The 19,135-nt window shown below is 42.7% G+C and overlaps 1 protein-coding gene across 3 annotated transcripts in view; it reads right to left on the bottom strand.

Moving 5' to 3' along the window:
- Nucleotides 1-19,135, bottom strand: part of DPCD (deleted in primary ciliary dyskinesia homolog (mouse)) — a 33,784-nt gene that overhangs the window by 14,520 nt on the left and 129 nt on the right. For all 3 annotated transcript variants that reach the window (XM_081267545.1, XM_081267546.1, XM_081267547.1), the window contains exons 2-4: nt 14,130-14,210; nt 4,562-4,686; nt 4,327-4,460 (exon numbers count right to left, since the gene is read on the bottom strand). In XM_081267545.1, the coding sequence (XP_081123671.1) occupies nt 4,327-4,460; nt 4,562-4,686; nt 14,130-14,210 (340 nt within the window). The remainder of the gene's footprint in view (nt 1-4,326; nt 4,461-4,561; nt 4,687-14,129; nt 14,211-19,135) is intronic.

The following is a 19,135-nucleotide window of genomic DNA, read 5'->3' as shown; positions in this document are numbered from 1 at the left end:
TCACTGTTCTCAGTAGCAACCAGGCAATGAACAACTTATTTTCCTTCCTTCCTCCTACCCTGCACCCCCCCTCCTTGGGATGAACCCAGGGTCTTGCACATGCGCTCTACCTCAATCCGTACCCCTAGTCCTGAAATGGTATATAGCTTTGGTTTTAAACACATTTAATCCTCAAAACAGCCCTCTAAAGATCTGGACACAGTGGTGATTGCCCTCAATCTCAGCAACTCAGGAGGCCTGAGGCAAGTAAGTTCCAGGCCAACCTGGGCAACTTAGTAAGACCCTGACTTAAAATTTCAAAAAGGGCTGGGGGTATAGCTCAGAAGAACACTTCTGGGTTCAAACCCCAGTACAAAAACCAACAAAACCCTCTCAGGTTGGTTATTTCTATATCATCTTTTATAGAAACTGAGCACAGCAAAGTTAGGTATGTTGCTCAAGTCACAATGCCCTTATTATAAGGGCATTCCCCCAATCTCCTAACCCTTCCATCTCCACATTCTCATCAAATAATAGATCACCTGGTCTAGATTCCCTACATTTGTCCAAGGATGGGGCAGATACTGGGTGGAAAGGCAGGGGTGTTTAGTAACAGGTTCTCTATCCCCAGATTCAAGTACCCTGCACGTTTCCTGGGTACTCTCTCCAACACATTAGGGTTCATCCTTTCTGAATGTCAAAATTTAGATGAGGGCTGGGAATGTGGCTCAAGCGGTAGCGCGCTCGCCTGGCATGCGTGCGGCCCGGGTTCGATCCTCAGCACCACATACCAACAAAGATGTTGTGTCCGCTGAGAACTAAAAAATAAATATTAAAAATTCTCTCTCTCTCTCTCTCTCTCTCTCTCTCTCTCTCTCTCTCTCTCTCTCTCTCTCTCCTTTAAAAAAAAAATTTAGATGAAACAGTAGGCTTGCAGTAGGTCTTCTAGCTCTGTTTTATGACCCTGGGCGGGGCACTTAACTCTGGGCCTCAGTTTCTCGCTCTAAATTCCTTCCTAAAATCAAGGAGCTACACTAGATGAACTTTAAGTCATTGTCAAAGGGCCCAAAATGGACTAACTCTGAACCTCTCTTCTCCTTGTGCCAAATGGACAACTCCTTCATTTTGGTTATTTCAGAAATGGCCTACTGCCTCCATCTCACTACTGTATTCCCTCCCCAATTTCCAGCCCTTTCTCACCCCATTCTCCCTTGAATTGAATAGGGGGGCACAAGAGGTTGGGCCCTCAGCAAGAGAAAGCCCTTGGAGGAGGGCTGAGACCAGAGGAGGGCTATGTGGACAGTCTCATGGGCCCCACACACCTCTTGGCAGAAGTATCCAGAGAAGCCTTCAGTCATTCCCTCCCAGCAGCAGGAAATCTTCCTAAAACCCAAGGCTTTGGGAAAACTGAAGCCACACCTAGCATCTCTTGTTGGAAAGTCATAATGCATGTGCACATACACGCTGGCAGGACCCTCAGAGTCCTAATGAATTAAAGCCTGTTGAATCCAGACTGACCTAAACTTATCTATCCATAAGATCCTTTTCTTCTATAATACATGATGCTTATTAACACCTGCCATGGTGATCATTAATGTCCAATAAGCCAAGCTCTCTTCAGATTAGTTTCCAAAGAATTGTTCAGAACTTGCTTCAGGCCAGCCATTGTATTGGGTTCTCATATGTATCTGATATCATCAAATTCCCCAAACAATCTGTGAGGCAGGTATAAGCATGTTCCTATGATTCAGAAGGAACCCTTGCCCAAATGCTACAGTAAGAGATAAGACTTAAGCCAATATCTTCCTACTCTAGTACCCTGGCTCATGCCACTTACAACTGCCAGCTTCTAGGATGAAGCCAGAAATCTTCTTTCTACACAAACATTCTTATCAAGACCAGATGATACACACAGGGGTCCTAGAAAAGCACTTTCTTCTCTGCCTGACTTATGCCTCATTAGTACCTGAGGCCAAGGACACAGTACACTAGAATCAATTCTCTAAAGCAAAGTGGCCAACCCAGTTCTTCAGAAACAAGGCAGATATGGACAAAGCAATTCTTGTCTGGCTTTGGTCAGGAATCACATTCTAGAATATGAGAATGGGGTAGGCACAGAACCTCCAGGTGAAGATAAGTTGACTCAGAGAAGAATGCCACTGTGTGGTAGAGACTGCAGAAGCCTGGGCACCAAATGACAGTGCTAGCTCTCCTTTTGGCAAGGAAGAGAGAGTTTGTATATGGCTGACCATACACTTACATTTACATAATTATTAATATATAACATTAGGATAAAAATATGCATCCTGCCTATCTCTGGATGACATGAAGACCAGAAAACAAATTTTTAAAGTGTCCTGAAGGCATTAACAGTGCTCAGAGGAATAATGTTAAGTTTTGTTTAATGAGTGGGAATACAAGTATATGACACATTACCACAGGTAGAGAGTGAAAATTCCACCAGACTCAGGAAAGATCTAGTTAAGAGTTCAGGGGGCCTTCCAGCTACCTCTTAACAGAGGATCTGTAGAGCAGTGGGGCTGAGCCAGGATGAGACCCTGGACCAAAGTCTCCATGTTGGCTCTGAAGTGGGCACCAAAATGCTCCTCTCTCCTTTGTGGGAACCCCATCTTCCCTGGCGCCACTCTAATCATACCTGGCCTCCCCCAGTGCTTCAAAAATGACTTCCTCTCCTTGGGCACTGAATGGGTCTCTAGCCATGGAGCTCCTGGCCAATAGCGCCATCTATGGCTGGATGCATGCAGGAGATGGGGCCCAAAGGATCTACCAGCAGATGAATTTTTGGTGAGCTAGCTAGCCTGTCTACTCTCACTCTTGTAATCACATTTCTGCATGATATCTGTATTCGACAGTGACCTCTGGGGGACAAAAAGGAGGCAGCAGCCAGCTCCACAAAGTGCTAAGCTGCAGATTCAAGTGCTATCAGAAGCACTTTTGTTCCCAGTTTGGACCCAGGGCCTCTTACGCCAGGGAATGCTTGCTGAAGTACGGAGTTTGTTTTCCTACAGGCAATTTCTCTGTTGTCTGAAATTGCTAAATTCCACTTTAGGCACTGACTCCTGTTAATGATGAGAGCAATAACGGAAATAAACTGCCTTTTATCTGAGGGCTTCAATGTGCTTTATAAACGCAAACCCTTATTATTATGACTTTATATTTATAGACAAGGCCCACTGCAGGGGCTGCTGGCTGCATGTACAGCAATAATCCTGAAATTAATTCATTCATCTCCACCCCTTCCCCTGTCCTCTTAACCCTGACAAAATGATGGGGTATGGGTGTCATAAGAGGAGGGCTGCACTGGGGGAGCCTGGGAGTTGCCTTGCTTCCCTGTGGGCCTTATGGACCTGAGGAAGACACAAGGAGACGCTGGCACCACACCAGCTGAGGAGATGGACAAAGAGCTGGGGCCTCCCAAATGCATGTAAGCAGAAGATGAGTAGAAGCACCTCTAGTTGGGTTCAGCAGCCTGTGAGGCATATTGGGCACAAGTATGAAGCATCATACTGTGGATAGGTAACTCAAGAAACCTGCCATCTTGACACCCCAATCTATTTCATGGGAATTGACACCCCCATACTGTAATCCCTCTGGTTCAGGTCAAGACTGATTCACTTCAGGGCTCTTTTCTTCTCCAACGGTCAGTCAGAGCCCCATAAACCCAAATGTGATCATTTTGAAAATGCATCTGGGTCACCTTCTGTCCTTTCAACACCCCCTCCAAGTTGGCCTCCCCCCACGAGTGGACCATAAAGGGAAGTTGAGCACCCCTATTGAAACAGAATGCCAGGGACTTCCAAGAGGCCAAAGCATCTGTCTACTGTCCTTTAGTCCAAGGAGGAATTAGGGTTACTGCTGCCCAGTCCAGTATTTTAAAGTCCTTTAACTGCTACCTCAGACAGTTCCAGACCATGGCTCCCTGCCAGCTCCAAAAGTGATGTCACCAGGTCAAGTTCCCCATGGACTGGATCCAGCAATGAGGTCAAGGTCATAATTAACCTTATAGCAGAAGTGAAATCACAAGTGATTCCCTCATTCCTTTATTCATTCAACAAATATTTACTGAGCCCTAATATGTGCCAGGTACCATACTAGGCACATGTTCAAGTTCCCCTCCCTGATGGAGCTGATTACATTATTCAAGCTGCTCCTGCCCAGGGGAAGCCCTTCACTTTCAGTACCCTGGGTTTTTTGTTGGGTCTGCTTTTCTCTCTCAGAACTGGAGGAAGGAGGGTGCTCTGGCTTTGGAGTAAGCAACACTCTGGGACATGCCCCCACCCTGCCTCTGCTCAAGTACAAGCAGATAGGTGCTCACACGCAACTCACTTCTTGTTGGTTGTTCTGACAACAATGCAGCGCTCCTTCTGGGCCACACCAACGCTATAGACATCCTTAGGGTAGGGGAGGTTTCGAATCCGCCACTGGAAACTCATCTTTGTGTCTTTACGCATGAAGATAGGCTGCAGAAGGCAAATCCAACTCAAGGACAATTCAAAGTCTCTGCCCTCAGGGGTCAGAGACCCTCCCAACCTCCATAAGACACTTGGACAGACAGACATACATTGGCATTGCTTTCCTTGATGAGCTCGGGCCCCAGGCTTCCTGCTCCTGGGAGTGCTGGCTCTCCCACTTCAAGCTGCCACTGGCTCAAGGCTCCCAGCGCACTTTTCACTCGCCACTTTCTCACTGGGGACAGAAGCAAGCAATAGGATCACAGGGAAGAAAGGGTCACTGCTCTTTCCTGCTGAATCGCTGACATCACGTTAGTTCCCAAAAGAAACAGGATAGAAGTAGAGCATTGGAACCTTTAACTGGGCATTGTTCAACTGAGCAGGGATCACACAACCTGTGAAATCTCAGTGGAGCATTTCAGTATTATACAATCTACAAAGCCCATCTCATGGGTGCACAGACAAAAGGAATTGGCATGAAGTTCTAGAAGCCTAGAGGAGTCAAGAAACACTCAAGTGCAAGGAGGACACTGAGAATTGAAAATGGTAATTTCTGGTTTTAGGAAAATTTGGATCCCCAAAAGGAAGTTTAGATGCATTTCCCCGCCTCTAAAAAATGCAAGGGAGCCAGTATGGTAGTACATGCCCATAATCCTAGAGGTTCAGGAGGCTGAGGCAAGAAGGTCATAAGTTCAAGAACATCCTTAGCAACTCAGTGAAACCCTGTCTTAAAGTAAAAAAGGTCTGAAGATGTGGCTCAGTGATAAAGCTCCTTTGGGCTCAATCTCCAGTATCCTCACCCGCCCCCCCCAAAAAAAAATGCAAAGGAAAAATGAATGAAGAGAGTGAAAGCTGTTTGGTAATTTTGTCTCATGATTCAGAAAGTTCAGATATAGAAATTCATTCATTTCATGGGGCTGGGATTGTGGCTCAGCAGTACAGAACTCACCTAGCATGTGCAAGGCCCTGAGTTTGATCCTTTGCACCACATAAGAATAAATAAATTAAAATAAAGGTATTGTGTCCAACCACAACTAAAAAGTAAATATTAAAAAAAAAAAAGAAATTCACTCATTTCAGGTATACCTGGCTTATAAAAAAACTATATTATCAGGCTAGTTCAGTGGCAGAGCTCGTCTCATAAGCACAAAGTACCATGTTTAATCCCCAGCACTGCAAAACAAACAAAATCTGAGGCACACACTGTATTTTAAATGCACTATTTATAGAAGATCTAATGTGTTTTTGCAAAATAACCATCTCTATTTTTTCTTACTTTACAACCCAGCTATTTGTACAAATTTTTTTTTAAAAATAATTTTTAGTTGTAGATGAACACAATGCCTTTATTTCATTTATTTATTTTTATGCTGAGGATCAAAGCCAGTGCCTCACATGTGCTAGGCAAGTGCTCAACCACTGAGTTACAATCCCAGCCCCCCACACCTTTTTTTTTTAAGGATATATATTATGGAAATTATAAATCCAGAAACTAGTTCAATGGACATTATCTAGAAATCCCTGCTAGGATTTTCAGAAACTCCTCTCAGCCCTGTCCTAGGGACTGCTGTGGTACAGTGGAACTACCTTTTTGGAGGCATAATCCCATTTCCTGCCTACTGTATTTGGGATCCCTGGGTCTGCCATCTCAGGGTGTCCTCCAGCCTGAACAACACAGTTATTGCTCAAGACCAGCAGCTGCCTTCTGCAGCCACTGCAGGGAGTGGAACAACTCGAAGTGCCTGGAGTGTTGCTGCCGTTGTTTCCAAGTGCAGGCTCCTTTTTCCCAGCAGGAGAGGTCATGGCTCCAGTCTGATCCTCAGTATCAGGCAAGTGGATGGTTTGCCTTTAGACCTGAGCAGCTGTGCCAACCCACACACCCTCACTGCTACAAGGAAAGCATGTGAGCAGAACACAAAAGCATGCTGTAAAATTAAGGTTTTCCATTGAATATGTGCTTTTATAAGGTCTGCTGCATGCTGTAGTATGATTTTATTACATCTTAGGGACAAAAGTTCTCCCTAGAAACACATTTCCAAGTTTATAATGAAATTTAATAAGGAAGAATAAAACTTAGAAATGTGCTTAATAGACAACTTTTTCCCCCCACAGATACTTTCTTAAGTGAATGGACTGTGACCAGGAGTATATCCAGATATATTCACTGTAATATTTCACTTAATTGTAAGCCAGCCTTCTGGGGGGGACTCTATCACAACTGAAAACTCAGAAGTGACAAATACTTCCAAAAAAATAGCTTATTATGACAAGACCCTTGTATCCTGCTCCACACTATCAGAAAGATTATTCCTAAATCCTTACTCAAGCTACATATAAAATGCTGTGTGCTGGGCACTGTGGCTTATACCTGTAATTCCCGCTAGTTGGAAGGTGAAACAGGAAGATTCCAAGTTTGAGGCCAGCCTGGGCAAGCTGGCAAGAAGCAAGACCCCGTCTCAAAACAAAACAAAAAATATAAAATACAAAATAAAATTAAAAAGGGATAGGGATATAGCTGGTGCATAGCATATATGAGGCCCAGAGTTTGAATCTTTTTTATTTTTTTGATACCAGGCATTAAACCCAGGGTTACTTAACCACTGGGCCACGTCCCCAGCCTTTTTTTATTATTTTTTAATATTTTTAGCTATAGATGGACACAATACCTTTATTTATTTTTATGTGGTGCTGATGATCAAACCCAGTGCCTCATATAAGTAAGACGGCACTTTACCACTAAGCCACAATTCCAGCCTCTTTATTTTTAAAATTTTTAATTTTTTTGTAGTTATAAGTGGACAGCATGCCTTTATTTTATTTATTTTTATGTGGTGCTGAGGATCAAACCCAGTGCCTCATACATGTAAGGTAGCACTTTACCACTAAGCCACAATTCCAGCCTCTTTATTTTTAAATTTTTTTGTAGTTATAGGTGGACAGCATGCCTTTATTTATTTATTTTTATGTGGTGCTGAGGATCAAACCCAGCACCTCACACATGCAAGGCAGTGTTCTGCCACTGAGCTACAGCCCCAGCCCTGCACTTTTTAGTTTTTGAGACAGGGTCTTGCTAAGTTGCTCAGGGTCTCACTGAATTGCTAAGCCTGGCTTTGAACTTGTGATCCTCCGGCCTCAACCTCCTGAGCCACTGGGATTACAGGCATGAGCCACCATGTTCAGTCCAGGATTTGATTCTTAGTCTCTCACACACACACACAACAACAACAAAAAAAAAAAAAAAAAAAAAAGAAAGAAAGAAAGAAAGAAAGAAAAAGAAAAAAACTATGTATAGAATAAGGCAAGAAATTTTGTTCTCAGGCATACTGACAACACTATCAAAGGACATCTTACATGGAAGTGCAGAACTAGAACAGCACTTGGGACCATTTAGTGTCAGAGCAAACAAGCACCCTTAGTCCTTGATGGTATCAAGGTATAAATAGAACATGACCACCACAGATCTTATGGGTGAAAGTTATTTTAGAAAGTATCTAGTCCAATAACTGTATGTTTGCTTGTTAGTTTATTTATCCTAGGGATTGAACCCTAATATGCTTTATGACTGAGTTACATCCCTAGTCCTTTTTATTTTTCATTATGAGACAGGGTCTTGCTAAGTTGCTAAGGATCTCCATAAGTTGCTGAAGCTGGTCTTAAATTCCTTAGCCTACCAAGTCAGTGGGACTACAGATGCACACTACTGCACCCAGCTATGTCTTTATTGTTGTTGTTGTTTATGCATATATGTTTAAAATGGGAAACATTTCTTCTGTGCCTACTCACCTTTGTCTCTTGCCATTTCTTTCCAGGAGACAAGAGTCTATTGAGTAACAGACAGACCACTTTGCAAAAGCCACAGTTAAAATTCAGGTCTCCTAACCCCAAATTCAGAATCTGAATCATTAATAAAAGGTTAAACTGCAGCCCAGAAGTATTCAATAAGTGTTTGTGATATAAGCATTTTGTGATATTTCTTTCTTTCTTTTTTTTTTTGGTACCAAGGGATTAAACTCAGGGGCACTCAACCACTGAGCCACATCCCTAGCCCTTGTGATAGTTCTTAAAGTAACTTTATTTTTGGCAGTATTGGGGATTGACTCAAGAGTTTCAAGCAGGGCATGGTAGTGCACACCTGTAATCCCAGTGGCTTGGGAGACTGAGGCAGGAGGATCACGAGTTCAAAGACAGCCTCAGCAAAAGCAAGGTGCTAAGCAACTCAGTGAGACCCTGTCTCTAAATAAAATACAAAATAGGACTGGGGATATGGCTCAGTGGTTGAGTGCCTCTGGGTTCAATCCCTGATACCAAAGAGAGAGAGAGAGAGAGAGAGAGAGAGAGAGAGAGAGAGAGAGAGAGATATTCAAACATGGTAGGCAAGCACTCTACTCCTGAGCTACATTACATCCCCAATCCCTTTTATTTTTTTGAGACATAGTCTTTCTAAGTTGTCCAAACTAGTACCAAACTTGTGATCTTCCTACCTTAGCCTCCCAAATATCTGGAATTTCAGGTGTGTGCTACTATGTGTGTGTATATATATACACACACATTGGTCTTTAAAGGCTAAACTTCAATTATCTGAAAAAGTAAATATGAGGAATGTCTGACTACCTGGGGCTGGAGAAGTGAGATGCCCCTGTAATCATGGGCCATGTCAAATTTGATGTCCATTTCACTACCAGTGTGGCTTGGGAAAGGCACTAACCACCCTTTGAATTCCTGTGCACTCTTCTACTCCAAAGAATGCTGGGTTTTTCACAGAAAGCTTTTTAAAAAAAAAAATATATATATTTACTTTTTAGCTGTAGTTGGACACAAAACCTTTATTTTACTTATTTATTTTTATTGGTGCTGAGGATTGAACCAAGGGCCTCACACGAGCCCTCTACCACTGAGCCAGAACCCCAACCCTCCACAGAAAGCTTTTTTTTTTAATATTTTATTTTTTAGTTGGACACAATATCTTTTTTTTTTAATGTGATGCTGAGAATTGAACCCAGTGCCTCACTCATGCCAGGCGAGCACGCTACCACTTGAGCCACATCCCCAGCCCCCACAGAAAGCTTCTAAGGAGGAAAAGTTTGCTGTTGGCTCCCTCTTTCCAACCTCAAAAGCCACTCAGGCCACAGGAGCTTTGGCACCCTTGGCTGCCTCACCATTTTTTTTTAACACCTATGAAATTACCTTCTTTGTTAAAAAGTAAATACAGAAGAAAGTTTTCCTTTTCAACCCTTTAAGAGATAAGATCCAAAAATTATTTTGGCAAAGTCCTTATTTATCTCATACATCAGGGCATGAGTACACACATGCAAATACACACTTATCTTTCTTGTCCATGTCTTTGTTCCTGAACTCAAGGACAGCTCCTGTGGCAACAGAAGACTGTTTCTACCTGCTGTCACTCTGATTTGATTATATGTTAAACCCAAACTGGTGTGTGCAAGGTAGCTCCCTGGGTGCTGTCATCTCTTCCCAGCTGAGCCAGGGTCAGTCCTTGGGAAGGAGACTTTCAATGACCCTGCAAAGGGTCTGACAGAGAATATGAAGGAGGCAATGCCTGGGGACTTTTTCCTAAATCAGCAGGAAACAGGCTGATGTCCCAGGCTGCTGAAAGAGGCGGGCTAGAAAGTGGAGGTCCTAAAGGCCTCTTTCCCCAAAGCTCCAAAGCCTGGCCCACTTCCAATGTGGATAATTACATTCCCCTTTCCTAAATACTCCCTGCAGCTTAAACTAGATGCAGGATTCTTCTTTTCTGCCCTAAAACACTGCAACATTGCTCTGTGGCTATTAAACAGCTGCCGTGGCCCATCCCTGAGGAGGCTGAAGGGAATCGAGTGGGTCATTTATAAAGCCGCTGAAGTGCCTGGGGATGAAAGTGCTCAATATCCTCCAAATGCGGCCTGGGGTGGTTAGGCTGGCGGTCAAATACCAAAGCAGATTAAGCAGTAATCCAAATGTAATCGCTAGGGGATGGCCTGCCCTTCAGCCTCTGCTTCCCTGGACACGCTGTGTTTTTCTGGGGCTAGTTTGATGTTCCGATCATTGTTATGGGGCCCTTCAGTTTTTCCTCTATGAATACATACAGCATTCATTGTGGGGGGTGGGAATGAATAGCCCCAAGAGATTAGAAAAAAAGATGACACTAACATACTTATTAACACTGACTAGAGAAACTTTGTCCCAGGCAGATGCACACCTATTGGCAATTCTTCCTCTGTAAATTGAGATTTTTGAATAGAAACAGCAATTTGGCTAATTACCAAATTTATATAATTAGTTGGAAAATGGAAACTATTTCTGCATACTGCCACAAAAACCACATCTGTATTCTACTTCATAGTATACACAAGCAAAAGACAGCTCAGATCCTAGGATTATTTATTCTTAAAAATTAACAGCTGGGACTGGATGTGGTAGTGTACACTGGTCATCTCAGCAACTCAAGGATTGCAAGTTCAGGGGCAGCCTCGGCAACTTAGCAAGGACCTGTCTTAAAATAAGAAGGATTGGGACTGGGGATGTAGTTCAGTGGTAGAGTTTAGTATGTGTGAGGCACTGGGTTCAATCCCCAGCACTTTAAAAAATTAAAAAATAAAATAAAAATAAAACCTGGGTGCAGTGGCATGCTCCTATAGTCCCAAGTACTTGGGAGGCTAAGACAGGAGAATCACTGGAGCCTAGGAATTCAAGGCCAGCCTGGGCAAACTAGTAAGGCCCCATCTCAAAATAATAAAAACAATAACAACAACAATTATGATGATGAAGAGTATTTTGTGAGGGCAGTTGGGTAGGGGTTAGGGGAGAAGAATAAGAAATGGATCTACTGTTCTCTGGCTACGGTCCAGTGGCTGGAGTGGGGTGATTCTTCATGCCTATCAGTCCCCATTCAGGTCATTCTGGGAAAGAAAAATTGAATAAGGCTAGGCATGGGGGCACATGCCTGTAATCCCAGCTATTTGAGAGATTCAGACTCAGATTATGAGTTCTAGCCTAGCCTGGGTAACAGCAAAACCTCTTAAAAAAAAAAAAAAGAAGAAAGAGAAAATAGGAAGTAAAGAAAGTTAGATTTAAATATTCTTTGCTATACATCAAAGCACAGACTTTTTAGAAAATATTGAGTTGTCAATGGATCTTTATTTTATTTATTTATATGATACTGAGAATCCAACCCAGTGCTTCACACGTGCTAGGCAAGCACTCTACCACTGAACCACAACCCCAGCAAGCACGGACTCTTGAATGAACAGAACTTAGAAACCTAACAGCAATGTGATTCTGAAAAAGGTACTTAACTTCTTTGAGCTTCTATTCTTTCAACGGTAAAATGGGGAAGAGGATACCTATGTCATAGGGGTTTTCTTTTTTCCATTGGTGTGGGGTACTGGGGATTGAACCCAAGTGTGTTTAATCACTGAACCACATCCCCAGTCCTTTTTATTTTTTGAAACAAGGTCTCACTAAATTGCTTAGGGCCTTGCTAAGTTGCTGAGACTGGTCTTTCAGTCCTCCTGCCTCAGCTACCTAAATTGCTCGGATTACAGGTGTGTGCCACCATGCCCAGCTGTCATAGTTTTGTTTTGTAACACACACACACACGTGTGTGTATATATGTAAACATATACACACATATAAATATGTACACACACACACACACACACACATATATATATTAGTTGTAGATGGACAAATACCTTCATTTTATTTATTTATTTTTATGTGGTGCTGAGGATTCGAACCCAGTGCCTCACACATGCTAGGCAAACACTCTACCAACTGAGCTACAGCTCCAGTCCTGTTATAGGGTTTTAATGAAGACAATTACATGATGTCATTCATATAATATACTTGGCATGGTGTCCAACAGGAATTAATGTCATTAGTAGGTAAATTTTAGTCAAATAGTATTCTCTCTCATGAACAAAGTCTTACTCTATTTCTGCTTTTAAGAAAAAGGAGTTTGAGTCAAGCCTATAATCCCAGTGACTCAGGAGGCTAAGGTAGGAGGATCACAAGCTTGAGGTCAACATTGGCAATTTAGCAAGAGCCTGTCTCAAAATGAAAACTAAAAAAGGACTGGGAATGTAGTTCAGTGATAGAGAGCCTTTGGGTTCAATCTCCAGTACTGCCAATAAATAAGTACATAAGAAAAAGAAAAAGGAGTTTGGAGGCCAGAGTCTGTCCTCTCTTGCCACCAGGAGAAACAATAGGTAAATGTGGGATACTGGGGCTTCAAATGCTACAAATGAGGGAAACTGCACTTTTTTTTTTTTTTAATTTTAATTTCATTCCAAGTTCAACAAAAAAGCCCAGGTTTTGTTTGTTTGTTTCCACAGCTGTGGCAACAATAGCTGCTTTACTTGTTCTTTGTGGAAAAGAGGGGTGATATTGGGGGCTGGGGTGAAGCTGGGGCGAGGTGTTGCGGTCAGTCTCTGGCCTGGATATGGGGATGGTTAGCCCACGTGACCTCTGCTTTCATAAGTTCTCCCCTGTTAGGCATTCCAAGGCTGTCACCCCCTGGGAGCACTATAAATTACAATACATTGTGAGGATATTACTACTGTATTGGTTTCCTCCGAATCAGTGTCATATGCTAAACACATCAAGATTTTTAATAGCACCAGACTAAGCCAATTGGGACCAAGCCCAAGCAGTTCATAATAAGGAGGGATCAACACTTCACTCCGCAACTGAACATGCGGAGGGCACATATTTTAAGACCAGAGACCAAGAGAATGCAAACCAGTGTAATCCATGTTGTCGGTTCTAGACATTTATGAGCTGTCAGAAAAAGGGAAAAAGAAATTCCCTCACCAATACAACCTGTCGATCAGGCCTAGGAAGAAATTAAAGTCAAGAATAATGACAAGAAAATAACCCAGTCCATGATTCCAACATTGGTCTTAGCATTTCAGGTGGAACTTAATAAAGAGACCAACTCCCACTGCTGACAGCCTTAGGCCCTGGGTCACAGAGCCAACCTCCTAGCTCTGGGAAGTCAGTTAAGGCTGATGTGCGTACCTGGGAATAGAAAGTGGACAAATCAAATAATTCCCAGAAATTCAAACTGGAACCCCTATTCATAAGCCTATTCATAGAGGGAAAAATCTGTAGGAATGAAAAATGATAATGCTGCAAAATCACCAAGCATACCCCCTTTGGATCATTCTTCAAGATGAGGGTCGTATTTAACGGTGTTGCCTTGGAGGCAAGGTCAGAAGATACTGCCTCTGATGCTTGCTCCTGGAGAGGCTCAGAAAACACAACAAGCAATCAAAAAGCCTGCCGTGAAAGGCTGTCCTTATCACTACGGGCTACAAGGCTCACTTCAATACCACTCCTCTGTTAAGTTTTTCTCCAACTGTTTCTCCTCATACCCCCTCCCAGCTTAGAATTACCTTTCTTGCTGGCTGGGGCTGGGCTTGGGGCTGGGCTTTATGGGTCCAAAAAAAAAAAACAAAAAAAACAAAAAACAAACAAACAAAAAAAAAACCTCCCACTCCATTTCCAGTGTCCAAACTATTTTCAGTAACAACCTTGCCCCAAAAGCCTGAGTACTCCCTCCCTCAGTTTCCACATTTCATGCTGGGCAACTCCCTTGAGCCTAAGGCTAGGAGCTTTGGCCTGTGCTCAGAACAACCCCAAGCCTTCCAAAGAGTCCAATGGAAGCCTGTTACTTACCAAGTAGTTCACTCGTCTTCTCATCATATTCTTCAGCCATTTCCTTTCCATCTGGGAACAAATAATGCACCTTTCTTCTCCCTACACACAGAGCAGACAGTGCATTACCTCATAGCCTTCCTCTGCCTTGCCTCGTGCTGATGTGCAAGGGGCCTTACCTGGGAACAGCAATAGCCCTGAGAGTAATGAGAAACCCTGCTGGAACCCCTAGGAACTCCTTGCCAACCATCACCCACCATTACTTTAAGTCATATCCTGGGGCTCACTTGCTTTCTGAAGCTTCTTCCTCTGAACATGCCTTTGCAATTTTCTCTATCAGCAATAATGCCATAATTCTTCCCATCCATGAAACTCTTCCTCACCCTTCAGAATCCAACTCAAATGTCACTTCCACTGGAAAGTCTCCCACAATTATCACCTCCAGCTCATTGGCAGAAGTAATCACTTCCTCATCTTCCCCCTCCCATGGTGTATTCATATGTATAGTGGAGCATTTATCACATATTATAACACTCCTAAAAGTATCAGACATGAATGTCATCACACAGTTTCTAAAACCAAGCTTACACAGGATGTTGAGCTGGGGTCGTTGACCCAGCACTTCCCTTCAGTCATGCCATTGTTCTACCTTCTTCCACACATCTCTAGGTCATTCAGAGACACATGATGGCAACTGCCATGTATTTGCTCCCTGACAAGGTACTTCAGTTATGATTTTATATCTACTTGGTGTGATTCTTTGATTATTGCCTGTCTCTTTTACTGGATAGGAGCAATTTTATCCCTGTACCTGTGGTTTCCCTGAAAGTAAGCAGAGTAGCTGGCTCAACGAAATAGTGACTGAAAGAATGAATATCGACACATCCTCCACTGACAAGCCCGGAGTCTCCCTGCCCAATTTCTCTACCCACATAGCATAACCATAAGCATTTGCTTAAGGATGACTGTGTAACTTCCTCTTTCTTTTTACATATAGGACGCAGATATAGGTATGCCCTCAGAAAGACTAATAAAAGGGCATTAATGCTCAGTAGGCATGTACACTATATAAGATTCAAGAATAAGAATCCTAGCTGGGGACTGATGCTGTGGCTCAGTGGCAGAACACTTGCCTAGCACGTGTGAGGAACTGGGTTTGATCCTCAGCACCACATAAAAATAAACAAATAAAATAAAGGTATACTTGGCCAGGGTCGTGGCTCAGTGGTAGAGTGCTTGCCTATCATGTGTGAGGCACTGGGTTCGATCCCCGGCACCACATAAAAATAAAGGTATTGTGTCTATCTACAAATGAAAAAAATATTTTTTAAAAAAGCATACTGTCCATCTATAACTACACTTTTTTTTTTAAGATTCCTAGCCAGGGGGCTGGGGTTGTGGCTCAGTTGGTAGAGTGCTTGCCTAGTATGTATGAGGCACTGGGTTTGATTCTCAGCACCACGTAAGTAAATAAATAAAAGTCAATCAACAGCTAAATAAAAAAAATTAAAAAAAAAAAAAAGAAAAAGATTCCTAGCTAGGTATCATGGAGCACTCCTGTAATTCCAGCTTGGCTGAGGCAGGAGGAGCTTGAGTTCAAAGCCAGCCTCAGCAACTTAGTGAGGCCCTAAGCAATTCAGTGAGACCCTGTCTCTAAATAAAATATTTTTAAAAGGGCTGGGGAGGCCAGGGTTGTGGTTTAGTGGTCAAGTGCTTGTCTAGCATCCGTGAGATACTGGATTTGATCCCTGGCACCACAGAAAAATTAAAATAATTGAAAAAAATAAGGCTGGGGATGTGGCTCAGTGGTCAAGAATCCCTGGGTTCAATCCCTGGTACCAAAAAATTACAAAAGAGTCCTCAGGTGGCTTTTTCCTAATTTACTCTTCTGGGAACAGTTCTCTTGAGTCATTTTAAATTTGTATTTCAGGGAAACTCAAATCCCAAATTTGCAGGGCATCTCAATAGGCCTTTAGGTTCCACCACTCTTAACCATTTGGGTGGTTCATAGGAGCCAGCATGTGTTTTCCTATTAGAAGAAGGGCACAAGGTACTGCCTGTGCACAGCTGAGGGCACCTGGCCTGGCCATCTTCTCCCCTTTGCCTCCAGCCTCGAGTACTGGCAGAATGTGGTACTTACTATCAACCAGCCAGTTTACATGTTTTATTGAATTTAATTCTCACAATAATCCTATGTATCTCCATTATCTGTATTTCACAGATGAGGAAAATTGAGGCTTAAAGATGTGAAACTTAAGTCTAACATCATAAAGCTAGAAAACGACAGACTCAGACTTAAACTCTTTTGAGGCCAAAGTCCAAGTTCTAATAATTATATCAGAAAAATTTGTACAGCTTAAAATATTTGTAAGGTTGAACATTGTTCCAGGGATTTATTGAACTTTTTTCCAGAGAGTTCCTTTTTACATCCCTATACCTGCCAAGATGGCAAATCTGCATTTTAACAAAGCACACCCATATATTCAATATTGTGGGGGTTTTGGGTTTTTTTGGGGGGGAAAAACCTTAACAATATCATTTTGTGATGCTAATAATAAAAGAACTTAACACAATCTTGGATGATAAAATATTTGTTTAAATATTGTTCTGTGACCAAATACCTGGGCTTGCACCTCTGAATACCTCTGAATTCATATTGAGAGCAGCATTATTCACAATAGTCAAAAGGTAGAAGCAACCCAAGTGTCCCTCAACACATGAATAAAGAAAATGTATGTGTGTGAGGAGGTGAGTTGTGCATGAATACAAATGGGATATTATTCACATTTTAAAAGGAAGGAAATTCTAACACATGTATAACATGAACTTATGCTATAAGAAATAAGCCAATCATAAAAGGACAAATATCGTACAATTTCATTCATCTGGTTTCCTAGAGTAGTCAAATTCACAGAAATAGAAAATAGAAAGGTGCCTGCCAGGGGCTGGGGAGGAAGAGAGCAGAGAGTTTACTGACAGAGTTTCTTGAGGAAGATGAAACAGTTCTGGAAGCTGGGTTCAGTGGCACATGCCTGTAATCCCAGTGGTTCAGGAGGCTGAGGCAGAAGGATTGTGAGTTCAAAGCCAGCCTCAGCAACTTATCAAGGCACTAAGAAACTCAGTGAGACCTTGTCTCTAATAAAATACAAAATAAGGCTGGGGATGGGACTCAGTGGTTAAGTGCCCCTGAGTTCAATCTTTGATACCAAATAAAATAAAATAACAATTCTGGAAATGGATGGTGATGATGATTGCACAACAGTGTGAATGTACTTAATTAAAATGAACTGTATGCTTAAAGAGTTAAAATGGTAAATTTTATGGTATGTACTTTTTATCACAATAAAAACAAAAATAGCCAGACATGGTGGCATATGCCTACGATATCAATTACTCAGGAGAATCCTGAGTTCAAAGTCACCCTGGGCAACTTAGCAAAACCTGTATCAAAATAAAAAGGGCCGCTGATGTAGCTCAGTGGTAGGGCATCCCTGGGTTTAAACCATGCACGTGCATGCTCTCTTTCTCTCTCACATGTACACAAACAACAATCAACATTGTCCTTTGAGATAATGTCCAAATTCTGCAAGGCAAATACCCCAATTTTCTGCAATCCATTTCCACCTTTTCCCCTCATTGTTCCTTGAGTGGCGGGACCCTTTCATTCACCCTTGTATCTTAGCACCTAGTAGCACAGCTGACACAGCATAATGGTTTGTTACAACTGACTGAGCAAATGATTTCTCACCACTAAACATTTTGTTATTCCTTGAGTAACCAGAGTAACCAGTTGTATATTTCCATATCTCCAAGCCTTTACATGTTGAGTCACTGTTCCTTAAATATCATTCCCTTCTCCACTCTGCAAACACCTCTTAATTCCTTAGGACCCAGAATTATCACCCCTTCTGTTAGGTCTCCCTCCAAAGAGATGATCATTTCCACTTTCATGCTCTCAAAGCATTTTATAGAAGATTTCACCCTCTACTTAACATGCACTATTATTTATTTACATGTCTTTTCCTGACCATTCTGTGCACTCCTAGGAGAATATGTCTTTTTTTAACTGTTCTAGTACAGAACTTGGCACACAGTAAGGACTCCCTTAAACGTTGCACAAATGAGCAGCTGATTTTAATTTCCACAAACTCCAGGCTTCCCTGATTGGCCTCTACCTGGGACTGAGTCCCCAGCTGTTAGCTTTATAGCCTCAGAAATTTAAACCTAATTTGCTTTGGCTGCCAAGTGAGTCCAGGAAAGAACCCTGAAATCCAAGAGGCCCTACAATGGACAGTTAGTTCTATGATAAGAAAAAGTCAGAATTCCATACCTGGTGCCCACTCTTACAGGCATGGTTCTTAGTCCTTGTTCTAGCTCCCGTAAAGACCAGGGCACATTTAGAGATTCACTTTGCAAACATAACAATACAGCTGGAAAGGATCTCAGAGGTAAGTGGTGGCCCATCTACTTCATTTTACAGATGAGGAAAGCGAGATCCAAACAAGAAAAGTGGCCTGCTGCACAGCCCTAGAATTAATGGCAGAGTCCAACTAGAACCCAGGTCTCCCTCTTCTTCATGACACCAGGCTGCCACCGGCAACCGAATCCCCAGACTGAGGTTCATGGGAGCCCAGATCAAGATCAGTTGTACCACTGATTCGCTGGGGAAGCTGAGGCTGATCTAAAACTTTCCAGGATTTCTGTTTCCTCGTCTGTAAAACAGAGTAGAAAATTATCAGAATCCTGGCACATCAGTGAGCAGCAAATGAGATAACGAATGGGAAAGGAATTATTATGTATTAGCAACAAAACTCCGAGCGGGGCGAGATGGTGTAGGGAAACCTATAAGGCGCCCAGAGACGTGGGTTCCAGTCCCGTCGTCTCTGGGCCTCAATTTCCTCTTCTGCCAAAACGGGAACTGGCCTGGCAGACGACCGCTGCGCTTCCAGCTCTGCCGGCCGAGGCCCTTCCCCGGGGACACCAGTGCGGAAGGCTGGACCCTAGCGGTGAGGACGAGGGAGCTCGCG

The sequence above is a fragment of the Spermophilus citellus genome (assembly GCF_964194105.1).
Source record: "Spermophilus citellus genome assembly, chromosome: 15".
Lineage (NCBI taxonomy): Eukaryota > Metazoa > Chordata > Mammalia > Rodentia > Sciuridae > Spermophilus > Spermophilus citellus.
Note: the sequence above shows the minus strand (reverse complement) of the source record. Positions and strands in the feature narration are given on the sequence as shown.